At 44.7% G+C, this 20,480-nt stretch overlaps 2 protein-coding genes and 1 pseudogene across 5 annotated transcripts in view; 2 read left to right on the plus strand and 1 right to left on the minus strand.

The window, feature by feature from the left end:
- Positions 1-2,871, minus strand: part of LOC127932343 (heme oxygenase-like) — a 67,071-nt pseudogene extending 64,200 nt beyond the window's left edge.
- The window catches only part of LOC127932344 (HMG domain-containing protein 4-like), an 81,142-nt gene extending 72,060 nt beyond the window's left edge, over positions 1-9,082 (plus strand). For 2 of the 4 annotated variants that reach the window (XM_052527921.1, XM_052527920.1), the window contains exons 2-6: positions 6,753-6,936; positions 7,133-7,269; positions 7,647-7,871; positions 8,338-8,466; positions 8,771-9,082. In XM_052527921.1, the coding sequence (XP_052383881.1) occupies positions 6,762-6,936; positions 7,133-7,269; positions 7,647-7,871; positions 8,338-8,466; positions 8,771-8,815 (711 nt within the window). In that variant the 5' untranslated portion in view covers positions 6,753-6,761 and the 3' untranslated portion in view covers positions 8,816-9,082. Of the gene's footprint in view, positions 1-5,960; positions 6,172-6,216; positions 6,577-6,752; positions 6,937-7,132; positions 7,270-7,646; positions 7,872-8,337; positions 8,467-8,770 lie in introns of those variants that run through there. The other 2 variants (XM_052527919.1, XM_052527918.1) reach the window with 2 other exon arrangements.
- An 8,763-nt stretch (positions 9,083-17,845) lies between these two features.
- Positions 17,846-19,868, plus strand: LOC127931930 (GTPase IMAP family member 7-like; the record flags this gene model as incomplete). The annotated part of the gene is made up of 2 exons (XM_052526083.1): positions 17,846-17,896; positions 18,245-19,868. Coding segments are annotated over 2 exons (1,020 nt in total), but the record flags the coding sequence as incomplete, so codon positions are not given.
- Positions 19,869-20,480: the final 612 nt, after the last annotated feature.

Below are 20,480 nucleotides of genomic sequence, written 5' to 3' on the forward strand. Positions count from 1 at the left end.
GAGAAAAGGAGGAATTATTAGTATTATCTAACACACTAACTGCAGAAGTACTAAATATCACCGTCATCATATTAAGTCGTGTGTGTGTGTGTCCGTGCGTGTGGTGTCTGTGTGCGTGCATGCGTTCGCACATGCATGTGCCTATGCGTGTGTGTGTGTCTATGCCTGTGTGTGTGTGTGTATATATCTGTGTGTGCGTAACTTACCATCAGCCAGTTTGGAATGTGTCGACGTGTGTCTTGTGCATCTATTTCTGGTTGTCGTATGCATGACCTCACTTTCCCTCTCTGTCACAGACACCATCTTCTGAAGATCGTCAAAGACCTGCATCACAGACAGAGGCAAGACATCAGTCAAAAGTCAGTCATCATATGTACGAAGAGCCAAGAAGCTCATAAAAAAAAAAACGAAAAATGGCACTCACTTAGCTTATAGTTGAACACCAACCCTAATATCTAACCTTATATCCCCCCTAAACCATGACTGTCCTGTTTCCCTATTCCTCGTCACCCCCTCATCCTCCACTCCTCCTCCTCCTCTCCTCCCTCCTCTCCTCCTCCTCCTCACCTGGATGTTCAACTCGAAGGCTCTGACAGCCTCCTCCAGCATTCCTTTCCTCTCCTCCTCCTCCAGCTCTATGCTGTTCATTCTACTCCTGTACAGCTGTTTGAACAGGTTGGGGCTGCTCACGCCCGGGAAGGAAAAGAACGACAGACCCTCGCCACCCTTCAGCCCCAGAGACTTCTGAGTAATACGGCCAAGGACTTGTCCGCCAGATAGGTCGCCGAGGTAGCGGGTGTACGCGTGGGCCACTAGATACTCAGGGTTGTCTTTGCCGATCTGTGGAGGGAAGGAGAGAAGGAGAGAGAGAGTCAGTACAGTCACTGGTGGGAATGCACTATAAACCCATTCCAATTTTTAACAATTTTATTATCTCAACTAACATTTGGCTGAATTTACATTGGATTTTTGAAACCCTCATTTGCCCCCTTCATGGTTACATAAGGCAGGGTTTTCCTAAACTGGTCCAGGGGCCTCCTCTGGGTGCACGTTTAGTTTCCCCTAGCACTAAACAGATGATTCAAATAATCAAAGGTTGATGATGAGGTAATTATTTGAATCAGCTGTGTGGTGCTGGGGAAAAAACTAAAATGTGCACCCAGGGGAGGCCCCTGGACCGAGTTGGGGAAACCCTGTTATAAAGCATTATGGTACGATTCAAGTTCCACAGACCAGTCCAGTTTAATACACACCTGTCTGAGTCTATGGGCATATATTTTAGTGGCAGCCGGTACAACAATCTTCTCTCTCCAGTCCTGCCCATAGAAATGCTCCAGGTCTCTCTCCACTGACTCCAGCCGTGCCAGTTCCAGGGGGAAGTATATTGGCGCGACACTCGGGTGGTTGGAGTTGTTGTCCAGAGCTTCCTCTAGTGCTTGATAGATCTCATAGAGGGAGCACAGGAGAAGCTGAGGAAAGGAGACAAGGAAAGGATATAAACTAGGGTTAGTCTCAATACTTCCATTATACACAAAACACAGTACCTTGACCCGCAACAGTTGATAGCAGCACATGATAGAATGATGGAGCATGATGATGCATGGCGCTCCAGCTCGAAAAATGTTGCATGTCCACATGGAACATTCGGATCAACTGATGGGAATTACAGTGTAGATAAGGAATCATAAGACTAATTGCGTTGTACTTGCTAGTATCTCCATTTACTAACATGCAGAAGAGGTTTAAACAGAGAGATGAATCTTTGCCTCTGTTAATGATATGTTAATGATTGATTACCTTGTACTGTGTCAGACTGACGTTTCCTCTCTGGTAGGCCAGCATCAGCTCAGTGTTCTCTGCTCTGACATGGCTGTCCTTGGTCACAGCCTTAATCTGCTCAGACAGATCACTGTGGGAGAGAGAGAGAGGAAAACACATTAACCCCTGTATTCAACCTGTAAAGTTACAGCATTACTGTACTGTTCACACAGAGAGAGAGAGATGGGGGGGGTCATGTTAACTTCTGTTTTCAATCTGTGATAAAGACTGTCTTACACACTGAGTGATGATTGACAGAAGGATGAGAGGGGGAATGCCCACTGACATATAGGACAGCTGGGTGACATATCACTTAGAGGTGGAAAACCAACACGGGTCTATCAATGGAGGCTAACTGCTAATGGGGATAAGATACTGCAGGTGACGGCAAGTAGATCAGAGCAATAGACACCTACTCAGAAGAACACCCCATGAAACGCTGCCTCTTGAAAAAGCAGCATGTTTCTAAGCCACTTAATAACACAAGAAACAGTTTAGTTTGTCTGAGATCTTAATATGCTTGGTAGAGACCAGCACAGAGACAGCGTATGTTAACTGTCTGCTAAGTTCAATCAAAACACAGAAATCAGTAGTATGTATACTGCAGCCTTACCTGTCTGTGAGCTCCACTTGTGTCTGCATCTTCTTGTCTGTCTCCATATCTGTGTACACAACAGAGAAAAGCATCAATATGACTGAGATAATACGCTGCCATACTGTCTGAGCTATAACACAGTATAAACCGTATAAACATGACATGTTGACAATAAGCCTTTAAAATGATCACACATCAGATACTTGCATGTTGCTATATGACCCAAACAGGAATTGCAATGTCAGTTGCTATAGAAAGTTATGACTGAAAGCTATGACCCAGAAATGGCACAAAAGTCAAATTGTAAATCAGTTTTTTCACTCACCAGTTCACAAGTTATTCAATAGTTGGTCCTTTCTTTGTTGTTATATTCCCACAATGAGAGACTGTCTTTCCTTCTCTTTCTTCTTTCTTTCTTTCTTTCTTTCTTTCTTTCTTTCTTTTTTTCCTAAGTGTACAATCCTTACTTTGTGTGCCTCCTCTCCGGTCTACCTCTCTTTATACTGTCCTCCCCTCCTCCCTCCCTTCTTCTCTTTCACGGGTTAGCTGAGCTGAGAGAAACAGGAAGCAGTAAACCTGACTCAACAACAGCTCTGCTAGGAACAGCTATGGGAACATTGTGGAGGGAGGGACTAGGACTAAACATGACAGGGCAACTTTAGGAATACTAGTAATGGAAAACTGGGGAGGAGGGACAAGCGCTTAACATGACAAGGCAACTTTAGGAATAGAAATGGAAAACTGGAGGGAGGAGGGCCCAATGCTTAACATGACAGGGCAACTTTAGGAACATAAATCGAAAACTGGAGGGAGGGACCAGCGCTTAACATGACAGGGCAACTTTAAGAATATAAATGGAAAACTGGAGGGAGGGGGACCAAGAGTAAACATGACTCACTTTTTACCACCCTGGAAACAAGAGGGAGGAGTGAGGGAATAGCAATGGACAACTGGGGAGTATGGAGGACTAGGACTAATCATGACAGAGCAACTTTAGGAACAACATGGAATGGTGACAGGAATGTAGGCTAGGAGGAGGGATCAGAAGTCAGCACTAACTAAACATGACAGTGTAACTTCAGCACTCTGGGGAGCAGAGGGAGGAGTGTTGAAATCCAGACTCTGTGTAAACGACACTGCACAATCACATGACTATGGTGTGTTTTGTCAAGAAGTGGTAGTAATCTCATGTTTGATGATTCAAGTTTGCTACTTGAAGTTCGCTAGTTGGCTCTTTGTGTTAGGTTTACTGTCCATTATATATATATATATGGGGTGGCAGGGTAGCCTAGTGGTTAGACTAGTAACCGAAAGGTTCATATCCCGAGCTAATAAGTTACAAATCTGTCGTTCTGCCCCTGAACAGGCAGTTAACCCACTGTTCCTAGGCCGTCATTGAAAATAAGAATTTGTTCTTAACTGACTTGCCTAGTTAAATAAAGGTAAAAAAATAAAAAATATATATACATACATATTAAAAAAAGGTAATGAAATACATGTGATTGAATACATTTTCCATAAACTCGTGAAATACTGTAAATTCCCTAACACTAAATGCAGAAGAGGTAAGAACAATTACCCAATGTACAAGTCACATTGTGGTTTATGTGTCATTATTTTTCTGATACATAGCAACATTTCATAATGGACTCGCTGACATTGCACTCTCCTGATGTTCAAGTGCAATGTCTAGCTCAAATAAGACAGAGTCACAGACACAGTGAACTCGAAGTCCACTGTTCAAATACACACTTAGAACAAAGGGTTCCAAAGGGTTCTTCAGCTGTCCCCATTGATTTTTTTTTTTGAGACTCTTTTTGGTTCCAGGTAGAACCCATTTTGTTCCAGGTAGAACACTTTCGGGTTCCATGTAGAACCCTCTATGGAAAGGATCTACATGGAACCCAAAAGGGTTCTAGCCTACTTGGAACCAAAAAGAATCTACCTGCAACCAAAAAGGTTAATCAAAGTGTTCTCCTATGGGGACAGCTGAAGAAGTTATAGCACCTTGTGCTGTACTTTATAGTTGAGTATTATTTTGTTGAACTCCTACCCTCCTTCCATTAGACTAACGTTAGTCTCCGTGGATGTACTGTACTTTATAGTTGAGTATTATTTTGTTGAACTCCTCACCCTCCTTCCATTAGACTAACTTTAGTCTCTGTGGATGTACTGTATTTTATAGTTGAGTATTATTTTGTTGAACTCCTCACCTCCTTCCATTAGACTAACGTTAGTCTCTGTGGATGTACTGTACTTTATAGTTGAGTATTATTTTGTTGAACTCCTCACCTCCTTCCATTAGACTAACTTTAGTCTCTGTGGATGTACTGTACTTTATAGTTAAGTATTATTTTGTTGAACTCCTCACCCTCCTTCCATTAGACTAACTTTAGTCTCTGTGGATGTACTGTACTTTATAGTTGAGTATTATTTTGTTGAACTCCTCACCCTCCTTCCATTAGACTAACTTTAGTCTCTGTGGATGTACTGTACTTTATAGTTAAGTATTATTTTGTTGAACTCCTCACCCTCCTTCCATTAGACTAACTTTAGTCTCTGTGGGATGTACTGTACTTTATAGTTGAGTATTATTTTGTTGAACTCCTCACCCTCCTTCCATTAGACTAACTTTAGTCTCTGTGGATGTACTGTACTTTATAGTTAAGTATTATTTTGTTGAACTCACCTCCTTCCATTAGACTAACTTTAGTCTCTGTGGATGTACTGTACTTTATAGTTGAGTATTATTTTGTTGAACTCCTCACCCTCCGTCCACTAGACTAATGTTAGTCTCTGTGGATGTACTGTAAAGTACATTCAATTAGCATGGGTAAAGAAAGATGAATAGACGGCAGGGTAGCCTAGTGGTTAGAGCGTTGACTAGTAACCGGAAGGTTGCGAGTTCAAACCCCGAGCTGCCAAAGTACAAATCTGTCGTTCTGCTCCTGAACAGGCAGGAACTCACTGTTCCTAGGCCGTCATTGAAAATAAGAACTGACTTGCCTGGTTAAATAAAGGTCAAATAAATAAATAAAAAAGACACCTGTTGGTTTAATTGTTAACAGTGTAACCTAAATTCTGTACACACAGTGTGCTGCAATGCTGTTTGACTTAATCTCTGACTGCCAAGTCAACCTCCCTCTCTCTGTCACAACAAAGCTCTCAATCATGCCTGGAAATGGCAGTGGCAATTTGGCAATGATGTATCACACTGAGAAGTAAACAACTATTACTATTTAATTCCCTCTTGGGTCTAATATCAGTTGATGATTCATATATGATATTGTTAATAAGGGTATAATTATTCGATTTTGATGCTATAATATTTGATTTAAAGGTTAATTTATTTAATGGAGAATAATCCATAACTGTAACTTTGTTGCAACCTGCAGGTCTGCAACAATGCAGCCAAATATATAGATTGCGTTTAACTGGTGTGCTAAATTGTAGCAATAAAATAATTAGTCATAAAGGTTTAGGACGTGATTTTCATGCGGAAGCAGTCAGCGATAAGAATATTGCTTTGAACGCTTACCGTGATTCAGCGACTATGTGTACGTGAGGGAAGGGGGAGCAAATGGTGTGAGAACGATTCGACCATTTCCTAAACATGAGTCCGCGGAATTTGTATCAGCAGGGACTCGCATTCCAATGGTGTTGAAATCATCCCACCAGCGAAGGAGACTTCAAATTCAGGAAATTATGGAGCAACGATTTAACGATAAATTGAGTAGAATAAGCTAGCCTGACAGTCTGTGAGTAAAAACATATGCATTTAATCACACGGCAAAATTGTAACATACATTGCAATGTTTTGAAAATAATACTTTCACAAATAATACTGATTTTGTTACTCTTTGAAAAGTGTAGGCCAATGTCTCATGTTACGTAAACCATGCGCCTCCACCCACGGGGTGCGTTATCCTGCGCTTGTGAGCGCAGCAAACTTTGAACTCTTCAAAGATGGCGACAAGCGGTGGGTGAAGTTTGGAGATGGTCCGTCAGTTCTTTGTCGACACATCGGAAAGCCAAAACGGAGCTCTCCTGTTCAGCTACCAATTCGTTGTTGAAAAACACATAGCTATTTCATAATCGAAATTACCGCGAGTGGTTGAGCAACAGAGCCACCTCCGTACTGCGTTTACATTTGTGCGGAGCAGGTAGGCAGAGTGTTTGTTTAGAGGTGGTAGAATGCACCTGTTAGCAGGTTCAAATGCATATTCTTGCCAGTGTGCCCAAGCAGCTTCTTTAGCCTATTCAGTATATTTGAACCTATACATTGTATCATGTTATGTGCATCGATTTTAATGTCTATATTACTGCCTCTCTTTCCCAGGTGTAGAAAATGGAGGGAGAGGTGGGCCTTGTGACCAGTCGCAGTCAGAGAGAGAAGAAAAGATCCTACAAAGATTTCCTGAGAGATGAGGATGAGGATGATGACCTAGTGGCGGATGAGGAACAACTTGTTGTCAAAGAACGCAAATGCAAGAAGTCATACAAGAAGAAGAGGAGACATTCAGGTTTGGAACGCGAATACATCGTGAGCGTGACTATGAAATTTGGAGCAATGGCACCCTGTTCCCTACATAGTGCACTACTTTTGACCATGGTCAGAACTAGTGCACTATGTAAGGAATAGGTACCATTGGGACGCACATCTCCCTGTAATTTTGTCTCAATCTCATAGGTGCTGCATCTGTTCCGTAATCTTTACAGGTGACCACACCCACCCCCACAGTTGGACCAATGGCAGTGCAGGACCGGAGTTGTATGTTCTCTCCCATCACCAGTACGACCACCAGACCTGTGAATCACCAGACGAATGGTTGACAGAAGGGGAGAGATTTGAGGAAGTGAGTGAATAGGTGGGGTGAGTCTCCATTTTATGTCCTTGATTCCTTGCAGCCTCAGACATTCTCCTCTAATGAGGTTTAAGAAGGAGTCAAGGAGAGAGGAATTGAGATTCACCTGGGGACTAAGGCCTCTTTCTGGAGATGGTTAGTAAGAGGAAGACCAAGTTGCCCTCTAGACACTGATCTAAATTATGTCTAGCATTTCCCCACTAGTGATTAATGTTAAGGATATAGGGAGGGTGTACTGATCCTAGATCTGTGTCTAAAAGAGCAGCTTCTAGGTGTTATTGTGTAAAATGGACAGCAGAGGGCAGTGCTTGGTAAGTTTCCTTCCACTGATCTTCTTTTCTGCTTCTTACTCATCCCCCCTCTCCCAGAGTAGGGAGGAGTCTACCATGCCTTCGTTCTGGATGTACATGGACGACCAGCAGAACGAGATAAGAGCGGAGGCCTCTACAGCTAGTTGCAGTCTCATGACCCCTGATACCACAGACTCACCCATGTTGACAGGGCCTGAGGTAGACCCAGTGAACGCAGCGGCCCACCTACAGCTGCTGGGGGAATCGCTGTCTCACATTGGCCACCGGCTTCAGGGAACTAAGGTGGGCTGGTTGAACACTGTTGGTTTCATTGTCCTCACACTGAAAGGCTACTGAATACGGACATGTCATGATAACATTGTTTCATTGTCCTCACACTGAAAGGCTACTGAATACGGACATGTCATGATAACATTGTTTCATTGTCCTCACACTGAAAGGCTACTGAATACGGACATGTCATGACAACATTGTTTCATTGTCCTCACACTGAAAGGCTACTGAATACGGACATGTCATGATAACATTGTTTCATTGTCCTCACACTGAAAGGCTACTGAATACGGACATGTCATGATAACATTGTTTGATTGTCATAACACTGAAAGGCTACTGAATACGGACATGTCATGATAACATTGTTTGATTGAAGTTGCTGATAGTTTGATGAATCTCGCTCTCTTTGGCCCTGACCCTCCCTTTATTTCTGTCTCTTTCCCTGTCGGTGTCTCTTTCTGTCTCTCTCTAGGAGATGATGGCAGTGTCAGGTAGTCTGTCTGTGTTACTGGACTCTCTACTGTGTGCCCTGGCTCCCCTGGCCTGTCTCACCTCTCTGGTCCCCGAGCTACGCAGCTGCCCTTCACACTCACACACACTGGTGAGGCTTACACACACACACACACACACACACACACACACACACACACACACACACACACACACTGGTGAGGCTTACACACACACACACACACACACACACTGGTGACACACACACACACACACTCACACACACACACACACACACACACACACACACTCACACTCACACACACTGGTGAGGCACACACACACACACACACACACACACACACACACACACACACACACATACACACATTCAGTAGCTGTCAAATGATTAGGACCCTCACCACCAACTTCTATTATCCCCATCTTTCTTCTAGGCAGAGACTCTGGACAACATTGCCTATGTGATGCCTGGTTTGTGAAGTCTGTCTGATGAGGAGAAGAGCCTTAACCAGGGCAAACAGGACGTTGTCATACTTTGAAGATGTTCCTTCCTGTCTGTTTGGGGCCTTTTGAAGGGATGGGGGATAAGTAAGCCGTTTGTTTTAAGAGGGGCTTTTAAGCGAACGTCCCAATCTGCACGTCCCGCTCTACTTTACCTCCAAAGTTATCTGGGTTCATATTGAATTTGAAAGATAAACCATTTGTTTAGTTTCATTTGTTCAATTAAAACGTGTTTTGTTCATGCACTCGTTTTGATATTTATCCAACTTGGCAAGAGCTTCTAATCAATGGTTCATGGATTATTGTTCCAGATGAAATACTTTGACTATTTAAGATAATCATTTCCACTTTTGAGCTCTGACTCATCACGTAAGACTGTCAGTGTCTGTTCTCACAACAGCCACATGTTTTTAGACTGTCAGTGTCTGTTCTCACAACAGCCACATGTTTTTAGACTGTCAGTGTCTGTTCTCACAACAGCCACATGTTTTTAGACTGTCAGTGTCTGTTCTCACAACAGCCACATGTTTTTAGACTGTCAGTGTCTGTTCTCATGTTTTTAGACTGTCAGTTCTGTTCTCACAACAGCCACATGTTTTTAGACTGTCAGTGTCTGTTCTCACAACAGCCACATGTTTTTAGACTGACAGGATGTCAGACAATACCGGAGGCGCCAGAGTGCTTCTTCTGGTTCTAGAACTTTAAAACACTGCAGTGGGTTTGGTTCTAGAACTGTAAAACACTGCAGGGGTTTGGTTCTAGAACTGAAAACACTGCAGGGGTTTGGTTCTAGAACTGAAAAACACTGCAGTGGGTTTGGTTCTAGAACTGTAAAACACTGCAGTGGGTTTGGTTCTAGAACTGTAAAACACTGCAGTGGGTTTGGTTCTAGAACTGAAAAACACTGCAGTGGGTTTGGTTCTAGAACTGAAAAACACTGCAGTGGGTTTGGTTCTAGAACTGAAAAACACTGCAGTGGGTTTGGTTCTAGAACTGTAAAACACTGCAGTGGGTTTGGTTCTAGAACTGTAAAACACTGCAGTGGGTTTGGTTCTAGAACTGTAAAACACTGCAGTGGGTTTGGTTCTAGAACTGTAAAACACTGCAGTGGGTTTGGTTCTAGAACTGTAAAACACTGCAGTGGGTTTGGTTCTAGAACTGTAAAACACTGCAGTGGGTTTGGTTCTAGAACTGTAAAACACTGCAGTGGGTTTGGTTCTAGGTAAAACACTTTGGTTCTAGAACTGTAAAACACTGCAGTGGGTTTGGTTCTAGAACTGTAAAACACTGCAGTGGGTTTGGTTCTAGAACTGTAAAACACTGCAGTGGGTTTGGTTCTAGAACTGTAAAACACTGCAGTGGGTTTGGTTCTAGAACTGTAAAACACTGCAGTGGGTTTGGTTCTAGAACTGTAAAACACTGCAGTGGGTTTGGTTCTAGAACTGTAAAACACTGCAGTGGGTTTGGTTCTAGAACTGAAAAACACTGCAGTGGGTTTGGTTCTAGAACTGTAAAACACTGCAGTGGGTTTGGTTCTAGAACTGTAAAACACTGCAGTGGGTTTGGTTCTAGAACTGTAAAACACTGCAGGGGTTTGGTTCTACAACTGAAAAACACTGCAGTGGTTTTGGTTCTAGAACTGTAAAACACTGCAGTGGGTTTGGTTCTACAACTGAAAAACACTGCAGTGGTTTTGGTTCTACAACTGAAAAACACTGCAGTGGTTTTGGGAAAAACACTGCAGTGGTTTTGGTTCTAGAACTGAAAAACACTGCAGTGGTTTTGGTTCTACAACTGAAAACACTGCAGTGGTTTTGGTTCTACAACTGTAAAACACTGCAGTGGGTTTGGAACTGTAAAACACTGCAGTGGGTTTGGTTCTAGAACTGTAAAACACTGCAGTGGGTTTGGTTCTACAACTGTAAAACACTGCAGTGGGTTTGGTTCTACAACTGTAAAACACTGCAGTGGGTTTGGTTCTAGAACTGTAAAACACTGCAGTGGGTTTGGTTCTAGAACTGTAAAACACTGCAGTGGGTTTGGTTCTAGAACTGTAAAACACTGCAGTGGGTTTGGTTCTAGAACTGTAAAACACTGCAGTGGGTTTGGTTCTAGAACTGTAAAACACTGCAGTGGGTATCTTGCTACTTGGGTATAATTTTCCAGGGCCACGTTCATTTGCCAGAAGTTGTTGAACGTTGCAGATCGACTAGAAGTGCCATGAATAGAGCCAATGTGATTCCTGGTTCTACATGTCAAAGAGGCATGTTTGTTCTACGTAGCCTATTTCTGTTAACATTCCAAAACGGTGCGTCCTGCTGTACAGATATTCAACCACACCCGTAGAACTAATCTAGCTCGTAATGTCCCATCACATATACAGTACCAGTCAAACGTTTGGACTCATTCCTGGCCTTTTCTTTACTTTTACTATTTTCTACACTGGAATAATAGTGAAGACTAAACTGAAATAACACATGGAAACATGTCGTAACTAAAAAAGTTTAAGTCAAAATATATTTTATATTTGAGATTCTTCAAGGTATCCACCCTTTGCCTTGATTAACAGAATGTGACTGGCAGAACGGATGTTGTATGTGGAGGATGAGGGCTGCAGTAGATATCTCAGATGGGGGGGAGTGAGGCCTAAGAGGGTTTTATAAATAAGCATCAACCAGTGGGTCTTGCGACGGGTATACAGAGATGACCAGTTTACAGAGGAGTATAGAGTGCAGTGATGTGTCCTATAAGGAGCATTGGTGACAAATCTGATGGTGGACTTGTAAAGAACCTCCAGCCGCACCCTTACCTGCCCTGTTAAAAAGTCATTTCTGGAAGTTCTTTACTTAATGCCTTTGAGGCAATCCGTTGTGTTGTGACAAGTTAGGGATGGTATACAGAAGACAGACCAAGTCCATATTATGGCAAGAACAGCCCTATATAAGCATAGAGAAACAACAGTCCGCCACTACTTTAAGACAAGGTCAGTCAATCTGGAACATTTCAACAACTTTGAAAGTTTCTTCAAGTGTAGTTGCAAAAACCAAGTGCTGTGATGAAACTGGCTCTCATGAGGACCGCCACAGGAAAGGAAGACCCAGAGTTACCTCTGCTGCAGAGGATAAGTTCATTAGAGTTACCAGCCTCAGAAACTGCAGTGCAAATAAATGTTTCAGAGTTCAAGTAACAGACACAGCATAACATCAACTGTTTAGAGTAGACTGTTAATCAGGCCTTCATGGTTGAATTGCTGCAAAGAAACCACTACTAAAGGACACCAATAAGAAGAGGAGACTTGCTTGGACCAAGAAACACGACCAATGGACATTAGACCGGTGGAAATGTTTCCTTTGGTCTGATGAGTCCAACTTTGAGATTTTTGGTTCCAACCTCCATGTCTTTGTGAGACGCAGAGTTAGTGAACGGATGATCTCTGCATGTGTGGTTCCCACCGTGAAGCAACAGGACAATGACCGTGAACACATCTCCAGGCTGTTTAAGGGCTATTTGACCTAGAAGGTGAGTGATGGAGTGCTGCATCAGATGACCTGACCTCCACAAACACCCAACCTCAAACCAACTGAGATGGTTTGGAATGCAGAGTGAAGAAAAAGCAGACAACAAATGCTCAGCATATGTGGGAACTCCTTCAAGACTGTTGGAATTCCTCATGAAGCCGGTTGAGAGAATGCCAAGAGTGCAAAGCTGTCATCAAGGCAAAGGGTGGCTATATGTTTTGATCTGTTAAACATTTTTTTGGTTACTACATGATTCTGTATGTGTTATTTGGTGGTTTTGATGTCCACTATTATTCTACATTGTAGAAAATAGTAAAAATAAAGAAAAACTCTTAAATGAGAAGGTGTCCAAACTTTTGACTGGTACTCTAGATTGGTACCCACTCTCTTCAGCGTAGGCCATCGCCACCCATGTACCCCTCATTGGCTGTGGTGAACGTTTGGCGTGAGTGTCACTGTTTACCACTCAGCCTCTCCACGGAATACCTGGTGGCCTCTGAACAATAGAGCCAGAGAATGTTGGTGTGTTTCAGCGTGCGCGAGAAAGGGAGGGTGTACTAGGTAGACCGGTGACTCCCTAATACCGACACTCCTTAATCCATGTAGTTTGGCTGTATTTAGAGGTTGATGAGGAAGGATAGGTGTTGCCATAACAGACTGATAGAGGTGAGGAGGGTTACACAGGAGAGACAAGCCGGTTCAGAGCGACTGGGTTCATCTGAGAGAAGGAAGGAGAAGACACAGGGATACAGACAGAAAACCCAGCAACCCGTTCCAACAAACTCCTACCTGGGTAAGGGGGATACCTCAGTAGATTTAGGTGGTTGATGTGTGTACCGTGTATGTCAGCCAGGAGGGTTCTTAAAACGGAACATATCATAGACTGTAAGGTATTTAAAAGCCTTGAATTTCTTCATATTTCACATGATCTAATCTAAATCGAAGACGCCTGTGAAAGTGAAGCTGTTGCTACAGTACTGTTTCTCCTACACCTCGCGGAGGTCTTCATTTGACCTCAACCCCTGATGCAATGCCACCCTGCCATGTGTAGGCAGTAAACGATATATGGTTGTTTAAACTGATCATAATGCACAGCATCAGGTCTGGTCCAGTTTCCCTGCTATAGGAGAACAGGAGTGTTAAGAGTTCACAGGACATGGTCGTCTGTGGTTAGAAACACGGGACATAAACAACAGGTTGTCAGGGCGTGTCTAACTGAAGTAGATCTACATATGCTGTATATGTCGTACTGTTTGTGCGGTTTTTATGTTCTGGTGCTGTGAGCTTGCAGTGTACATTGTGTGTTTGAGTATTACTCCACACGTTGTTCTGAACAGTATGTCGTTGGACAGGCCTGGCAGGGGTATGTCGTTGGACAGGCCTGGCAGGCGTGTGGGGGTGTGGCTGGAAATTGGTCACCTGTGCACATGATGCATGCACACACAATGAAAGAGAGATGGGGGAGAACATTTGGTTTGACACTACACAGGCAGATCAGTGAACACAGACAATACCTCACCTGTAACTTGAATCTTTGCATCTCTGATACACACATTCCAATTGAAAGATAGATACACACACACCAGACACACTGCTTCAAAGGTGTTCACTGACAGTAAGCATTTATTTGTAACACCTCTTCTGGGTTATCTTTTGAATGATAATTGCCACAGGATGACTGACCCAGGTTAGATGATAAGACAAGAGGCAACCCAGCCCACATTTCCAGTTGAACTTTCAGGTGTGTTAATCATGGCAGTTAGACAGACTGGGTGTGAGAGAGAAGCCTGCGGCTACACACAAAGACACACGCCCTTACATTTTATTCCACGCTGATAACTAGTGGTATGGAGAACAAAGTCATTTATTCACGTGAATGAACATCATCTTGACCATTGAGCTGTAAGTACTGTAAGTAATACCTCTTCAGTATCTGTAACTAATCTCTCTCTCTTTCAGCTATGACTGACGTCCTCCCCGGCAGCCATGCCAGAACTCCAGAGCCAGAGCTCCGCCTGGTCCTCCTCGGGACCATCGGCTGTGGCAAGACCCTGTCAGGAGACACCCTCCTGGGCCAGTCCTCCTCCGGCTCTCCTTCCTCCTCTGGTTCTTCCCCCAGGCTTTGCCAGCTGAGGCCTGGGGCCTCCGAGGGCCGGAGGTTGACCGTGGTGGAGGCCCCTCGCTGGTACTGGAGCGGGGGCCACATGGAGGCTGGGGTGAGGAAGGAGACAGAGAGGGTACTTGAGCTGGCTGCCCCGGGGCCACACGCCTTCCTGCTGCTGGTTCCTGTCGGCCAGTTCACAGAGGTGGGTCTAATAATTCTCTAATCGTTCAGAGAAGTTCTATGTTTCTTTGTTATTGCGTCTCTGGTGTTTTGTCATGTAGTTTTACTACGGTGTTGTGAGTCCTGAACAGTCTCTGTGTTATTTCCTTTTGTTTGACTTATGATGCACATTGTGCTTATGAATACCATGTATTTGCATCGTTTTAATTGATCCAGGTGGAGCACAGAGTGCCCGCTGAGCTGGAAGAGGTGTTTGGGGAGGGGTGTTGAAACACACCCTGGTGCTGTTCACCTGTGGAGACTACCTGATGGGCCAGGGGGCGGGGCAGTACCTGGAGGGAGAGGACCCTGGGCTCAGGGAGGTGATTGACAGGTGTGGGGGCCAATACCACGTCCTCAACAACCGCCGACCGCAGGACAGGGAGCAGGTCAGGGAGCTGCTGGAGAAGGTAACCATGACAACCCTTCCATCTTATAATGATAGTGATGACAGTGGATCCAATTGATGTAGTGCCTGTATGTGCTTCTTCTGTCAACTTGTAGGACCCACCCACTTTATTGACACATCACTTTATTGACACATCACTTTATTGACAAATCACTTTATTGACACATCACTTTCAAATACTTTATTACTATGTCCACGGAATGTTGCAAATACGTATAACCACCCTGTTGGTATTGTATATTTGAGGCACTGTGCTTTATTTCAGGTGGAGGACATGGTACAAAAGAACAGAGGATGCTACATACGACAAAACACCCTGCAGAGAGAGATGGAAGAACAAGGGAGGGAGAGAGAGAGGGAACTGAAGGAGAAGGTGGAAGAACAAGGAAGGGAGAGAGAGAGGGAACTGAAGGAGAAGGTGGAAGAACAAGGGAGGGGGAGAGAGAGGGAACTGAAGGAGAAGGTGGAAGAACAAGCGAGGGGGAGAGAGAGGGAACTGAAGGAGAAGGTGGAAGAACAAGGGAGGGGAGAGAGAGGGAACTGAAGGAGAAGGTGGAAGAACAAGGGAGGGAGAAAGAGAGGGAACTGAAGAGGTACAAAGTGGAGGAGAAAGAGACTGTGCTGGAATCTAGACACGTCACAAACACAGAGACACGCAGATATTGTGGAAGCCAGAGAAGAGAGGTTACACCTAACTCTGCTATAGAGAGGAGAAGAGAGGAAGAGAGGGAAGAGATCAAGAGAGGGGAAGAGAGTGAGGAGATGGAAAACTGGAAGGAAGAGATGGAGAAGATAAAGAGGGATGAGAGAAGGAAGAGCAGGAAAGAGAAGGAAGAGATGGAGAGAAAAATAGAGGAAGAGTGGGAGAAGAGAAGAAAAGATGAGATGGAGAAGAGAAGGAAGAGGGAACTGAAGGAGAAGGTGGAAGAACAAGAGGGAAGAAAAGAACTGAAGGAGAAGGTGAGAAGAAGGAGAAGGTGGAAGAACAAGCGAGAGAGAGAGAGAACTGAAGGAGAAGGTGAACTGAAGGAGAAGGTGGAAGAACAAGCGAGGGGGAGAGAGAGAGAACTGAAGGAGAAGGTGGAAGAACAAGCGAGGGGGGAGAGAGAGGGAACTGAAGGAGAAGGTGGAAGAACAAGCGAGGGGAGAGAGAGGGAACTGAAGGAGAAGGTGGAAGAACAAGCGAGGGGAGAGAGAGAGAACTGAAGGAGAAGGTGGAAGAACAAGCGAGGGGGAGAGAGAGGGAACTGAAGGAGAAGGTGGAAGAACAAGCGAGGGGGAGAGAGAGAGAACTGAAGGAGAAGGTGGAAGAACAAGCGAGGGGGAGAGAGAGGGAACTGAAGGAGAAGGTGGAAGAACAAGCGAGGGGGAGAGAGAGGGAACTGGAATCTAGACGCGTCACCAACACAGAGACACGCAGATATTGGGGAAACAGGAAAAGAGAGGTTACACCTAACTCTGTTATAGAGAGGAGAAGAGAGGAAGAGAGGGAAGTGATCAAGAGGAGAAGGGAAGAGATGGAGAGGAAAAGAGAAGAAGAGATTGAGAGGAGAAGGGAAGAGGGGGAAGATATGGAAGAGAAAGTGACTGTGAAACCCTTGGTTAACTGTCTTCAATCAACACCAGCACAACAGCAGCAGTCAAAAAAGCCCCAGAATGGTGGTCCAGCACTGTTCACAAGGATCCCTAGTTTCCATCTGACTGAAGGTAAAGACCCATTTTGTATGGAAATTGTCCACTAGTCACACTTCGGTATGGATATATATGTCCATTACTCAAACCAAGCTCAAACAAACTACTTTGACACTGAAAGTAATGTGTGGCAATGAAGGGTTGTTCACTAGACTGTGTTCCTCTGTTGTAACTCTGTTGTAATCTTTTTGTCTCTAGAGGGCGATATACTCTCACAGCTGTCCGAAATCGAAGCAAAACCAGCCCAGAAAGTTGTTAATACCTGTAAGTCACATACTTCTCAGTGTAACACAACAATGTCAATTATGGTGTTCTTTAACTTTTCCCCCATTTCATCTGAATGTGAGAAAGATCTAAAAATACTGTCTGTCCTTGTCAGTCTGCCACAGAATCAACAGCTTTGGAGTGATCTAAACATACTGTCTGTCATTGTCAGTCTGCCACAGAATCAACAGCTTTGGAGTGATCTAAACATACTGTCTGTCCTTGTCAGTCTGCTACAGAATCAACAGCTTTGGAGTGATCTAAACATACTGTCTGTCCTTGTCAGTCTGCCACAGAATCAACAGCATTGAAGTGATCTAAACATACTGTCTGTCCTTGTCAGTCTGCCACAGAAACAACAGCTTTGGAGTGATCTAAACATACTGTCTGTCCTTGTCAGTCTGCCACAGAATCAACAGCATTGGAGTGATCTAAACATACTGTCTGTCCTTGTCAGTCTGCCACAGAATCAACAGCTTTGAGTGATCTAAACATACTGTCTGTCCTTGTCAGTCTGCCACAGAATCAACAGCATTGGAGTGATCTAAACATACTGCCTGTCCTTGTCAGTCTGCCACAGAATCAACAGATTTGGAGTGATCTAAACATACTGTCTGTCCTTGTCAGTCTGCCACAGAATCAACAGCATTGGAGAGAAGACAACCACCCTCCTCCTCCTCCTCCCAGTCAGAGTTGCGTGTGGTTCTGCTGGGTAGGTCAGGGTCAGGGAAGAGTGCAGCAGGTAATATCATACTGGGGCGGGAGGAGTTTGTGTCTCGACCAGACATTACCACAGCCGTCACCAGGACTGTCAGACTGTCAGAAGAGCAGGGCCCTCGTTGCCGGGAGACGGGTTAGTGATTGTTTAATCGTTATTACAGCTTTATTGGGTTTCTATTTTCTTAATCATTGAATAATATGAGGTCTATTGAGGTCTATTGACTTCTATTGAGGTCTATTGACTTCTATTGAGGTCTGCAGTTTGACTTGTTTCAAACTGAAACCCATCAAGTATTATGGCTAAGAATGTTATAGTGTTAATGACTGTAAACACTTTCACAGTAAATGGGGGGGGTCAAGTTGAACTTTTGCGTCAGTAAAATCAATATAGTAGTGACCTCAAATGACGAGCTACATGCCAGTAATTTCAGACCTCAACAAATCCTCTTCTCCTCCTCTTTATCCTCCCTCTAACCTCCAGGTGGCAGTGGTGGACACTCCAGACTGGTTCCGCTCCGAGCACCCTCCCGATGTGGTCCGTTCCCAGCTGTCGTCCTGTGTGGCCCTCTCGGCCCCTGGCCCCCACGCCTTCATCCTCTGTGTCCCCGTAGACCAACCAGCCCAGGCAGAGCTACAGGCTCTAGGGGCCCTAGAGAAAGTCTTTGGTCCCGGGGCGGTCCGGACCCACACCCTGGTCCTCTTCACTCACTCCGATCGGTTGAAGGAGAGCGGGAAAGTGGGAGTGGAAGGAGTGGAGAAGTATATCTCCAGCCAGAGGAGAGATTTGTTAGAGTTGGTTAAACGATGTGGGGATCGGTATCATGTGATGGAGAGAGGGAGCGGAGGAGAAGGCGAGGAGGAGAGGAAGAGGAGGAGTGTGGGGGAGTTATTGGATAAGGTGGAGCAGACGGTGAGAGAGGGAGGAGGAGAGTGTTTCTCCTGTCCGCTCTTCCAGGAGGCGGAGGATAGGGTGAGACAGAGACAGGAGGAGATAGTGAGGGAGAGGAGGGGAAGAGGAGAGGAGGTGAAGAGACAAGCGCTTCATTCCTACTCCATGCAGCCCTTGAGAGAGACAGAGGAAGATGAGGAGGAGAATGAGAGAACGAGAGAGGAGGCGGAGAAGAGTGTGAGCGCCCTGGAATTGGAAAATCTTCCCTCGCTCTCGTCCTCTCCTGCATGGTATTCGTCGCTCCTTCGCTCGGTGTGGGAGAAGGTGGGGGCGGGAGCGAGTAAGGTCCCCAAGCTGACGGCTGGAGGTGCGCTGCTGGGTGGGGTGGTGGGCGTGTTCTTTGGAGGGCCCATAGGGGGAGCTATAGGGGCCACTGCTGGATCTGTGGTCACTGAGGTGGGGAGAAGGAGGTTTAGCCAGACAAAGAACTCAGCAGAAGAGACAGATGCCACAGGGAGAATAGAAGGAGAAATCTTGGACAAGGTGTTGAAAACAGAGTGAGAGAGTCAGATCCGCACACGTTGATATGGATGTACAGTACAGCATGTTATGAGAGATTATTTGATAGGTTTCTACCTATGATATATATCCACCTGTGACCGTGCAGACGTTGTATATATCTGTGATTATAAACTGGGTTGGTCGAGCCCTGAATGATGATTGGCTGACAGCCATGGTATATCAGACAGTATACCACGGGTATGACAAACATTTATTTTTACTGCTCTAATTACATTGGTAACCAGTTGATAATAGCAATAAGGCACCTCGGGGGTTTGTGATATATTGCCAATATACCATGGCTATATACCACGTTGCGTCGTGCCTAAGAACAGCCCTTAGCCGTGGTATATTTTCCATATACCACACCCCCTCGGGCCTTATTGTTTAAACATAATGTTGGTAATATTGTATATCTGTGAATATAATGTTGGTAACATTGTACAACATATACTGATGTTTAAGTTGTTTTGCAGCAAATACCGGTTCTCATTGACTACTTCAATGTTTTGTTGTATTTCTTTTCCAGCTATTACAATTATGACTTGATTATTCAAATTACATTCAACATGGTTTCTTTAAATGTTAAACTACTATTGTGCATATAGTTAATGGGTTTATTAATGCTAATAAAACACATTGCATGATAATATCATTCAGTTGTGTTTGAAGGCCTACAATATGTAATAAAACCCAGAGGGGAGGCAGAGGCAAGGGGGTATTATCTCCATGTCCCAGACTGCTTTGCCTCACCCTCCAGGCCTCTTGTATCAATAGGACTGGATAGAGCAGGTCTAGGACACCACCCCCTACCACACCAACCACCTCTCCCCTGTGTGATCTGATCCTCAGGGGCCTCCGTAGTTCACCCTACAAGCTCTCACAGTCTCACGTCAGAATTAGACGTTCATCCATGTTTCTCAAACGTCAAATTTCAATGTGTTTGAGGTTGAGTTTAGGCGTTAACATGAATGGTTCATGTAACGATTAAGGTTTGGCATAGGCTTAAAACAAAACAACTTTATATCACTGGATTCGAACATGCAACCTTTGACCCTTTGGAACCACAGACAGATGGTTATGCTCATCTACAATGCCCTAGAAAAGCCCAAAACCTTGGCCGGCCATGGAGCGCACCACTGTTGGCCTGCACGGAGGAGCCGGCCGTGGTGGAGCCAGCCATGGAGCGCACCACTGTTGGCCTGCACCGAGGGAGCCGGCCGGCCGGCAGTGGTGCGCACCACTGTTGGCCTGCACAGTGCCGGCC

This window comes from Oncorhynchus keta, chromosome 10 (assembly GCF_023373465.1).
Source record: "Oncorhynchus keta strain PuntledgeMale-10-30-2019 chromosome 10, Oket_V2, whole genome shotgun sequence".
In the NCBI taxonomy this organism is placed as follows: domain Eukaryota; kingdom Metazoa; phylum Chordata; class Actinopteri; order Salmoniformes; family Salmonidae; genus Oncorhynchus; species Oncorhynchus keta.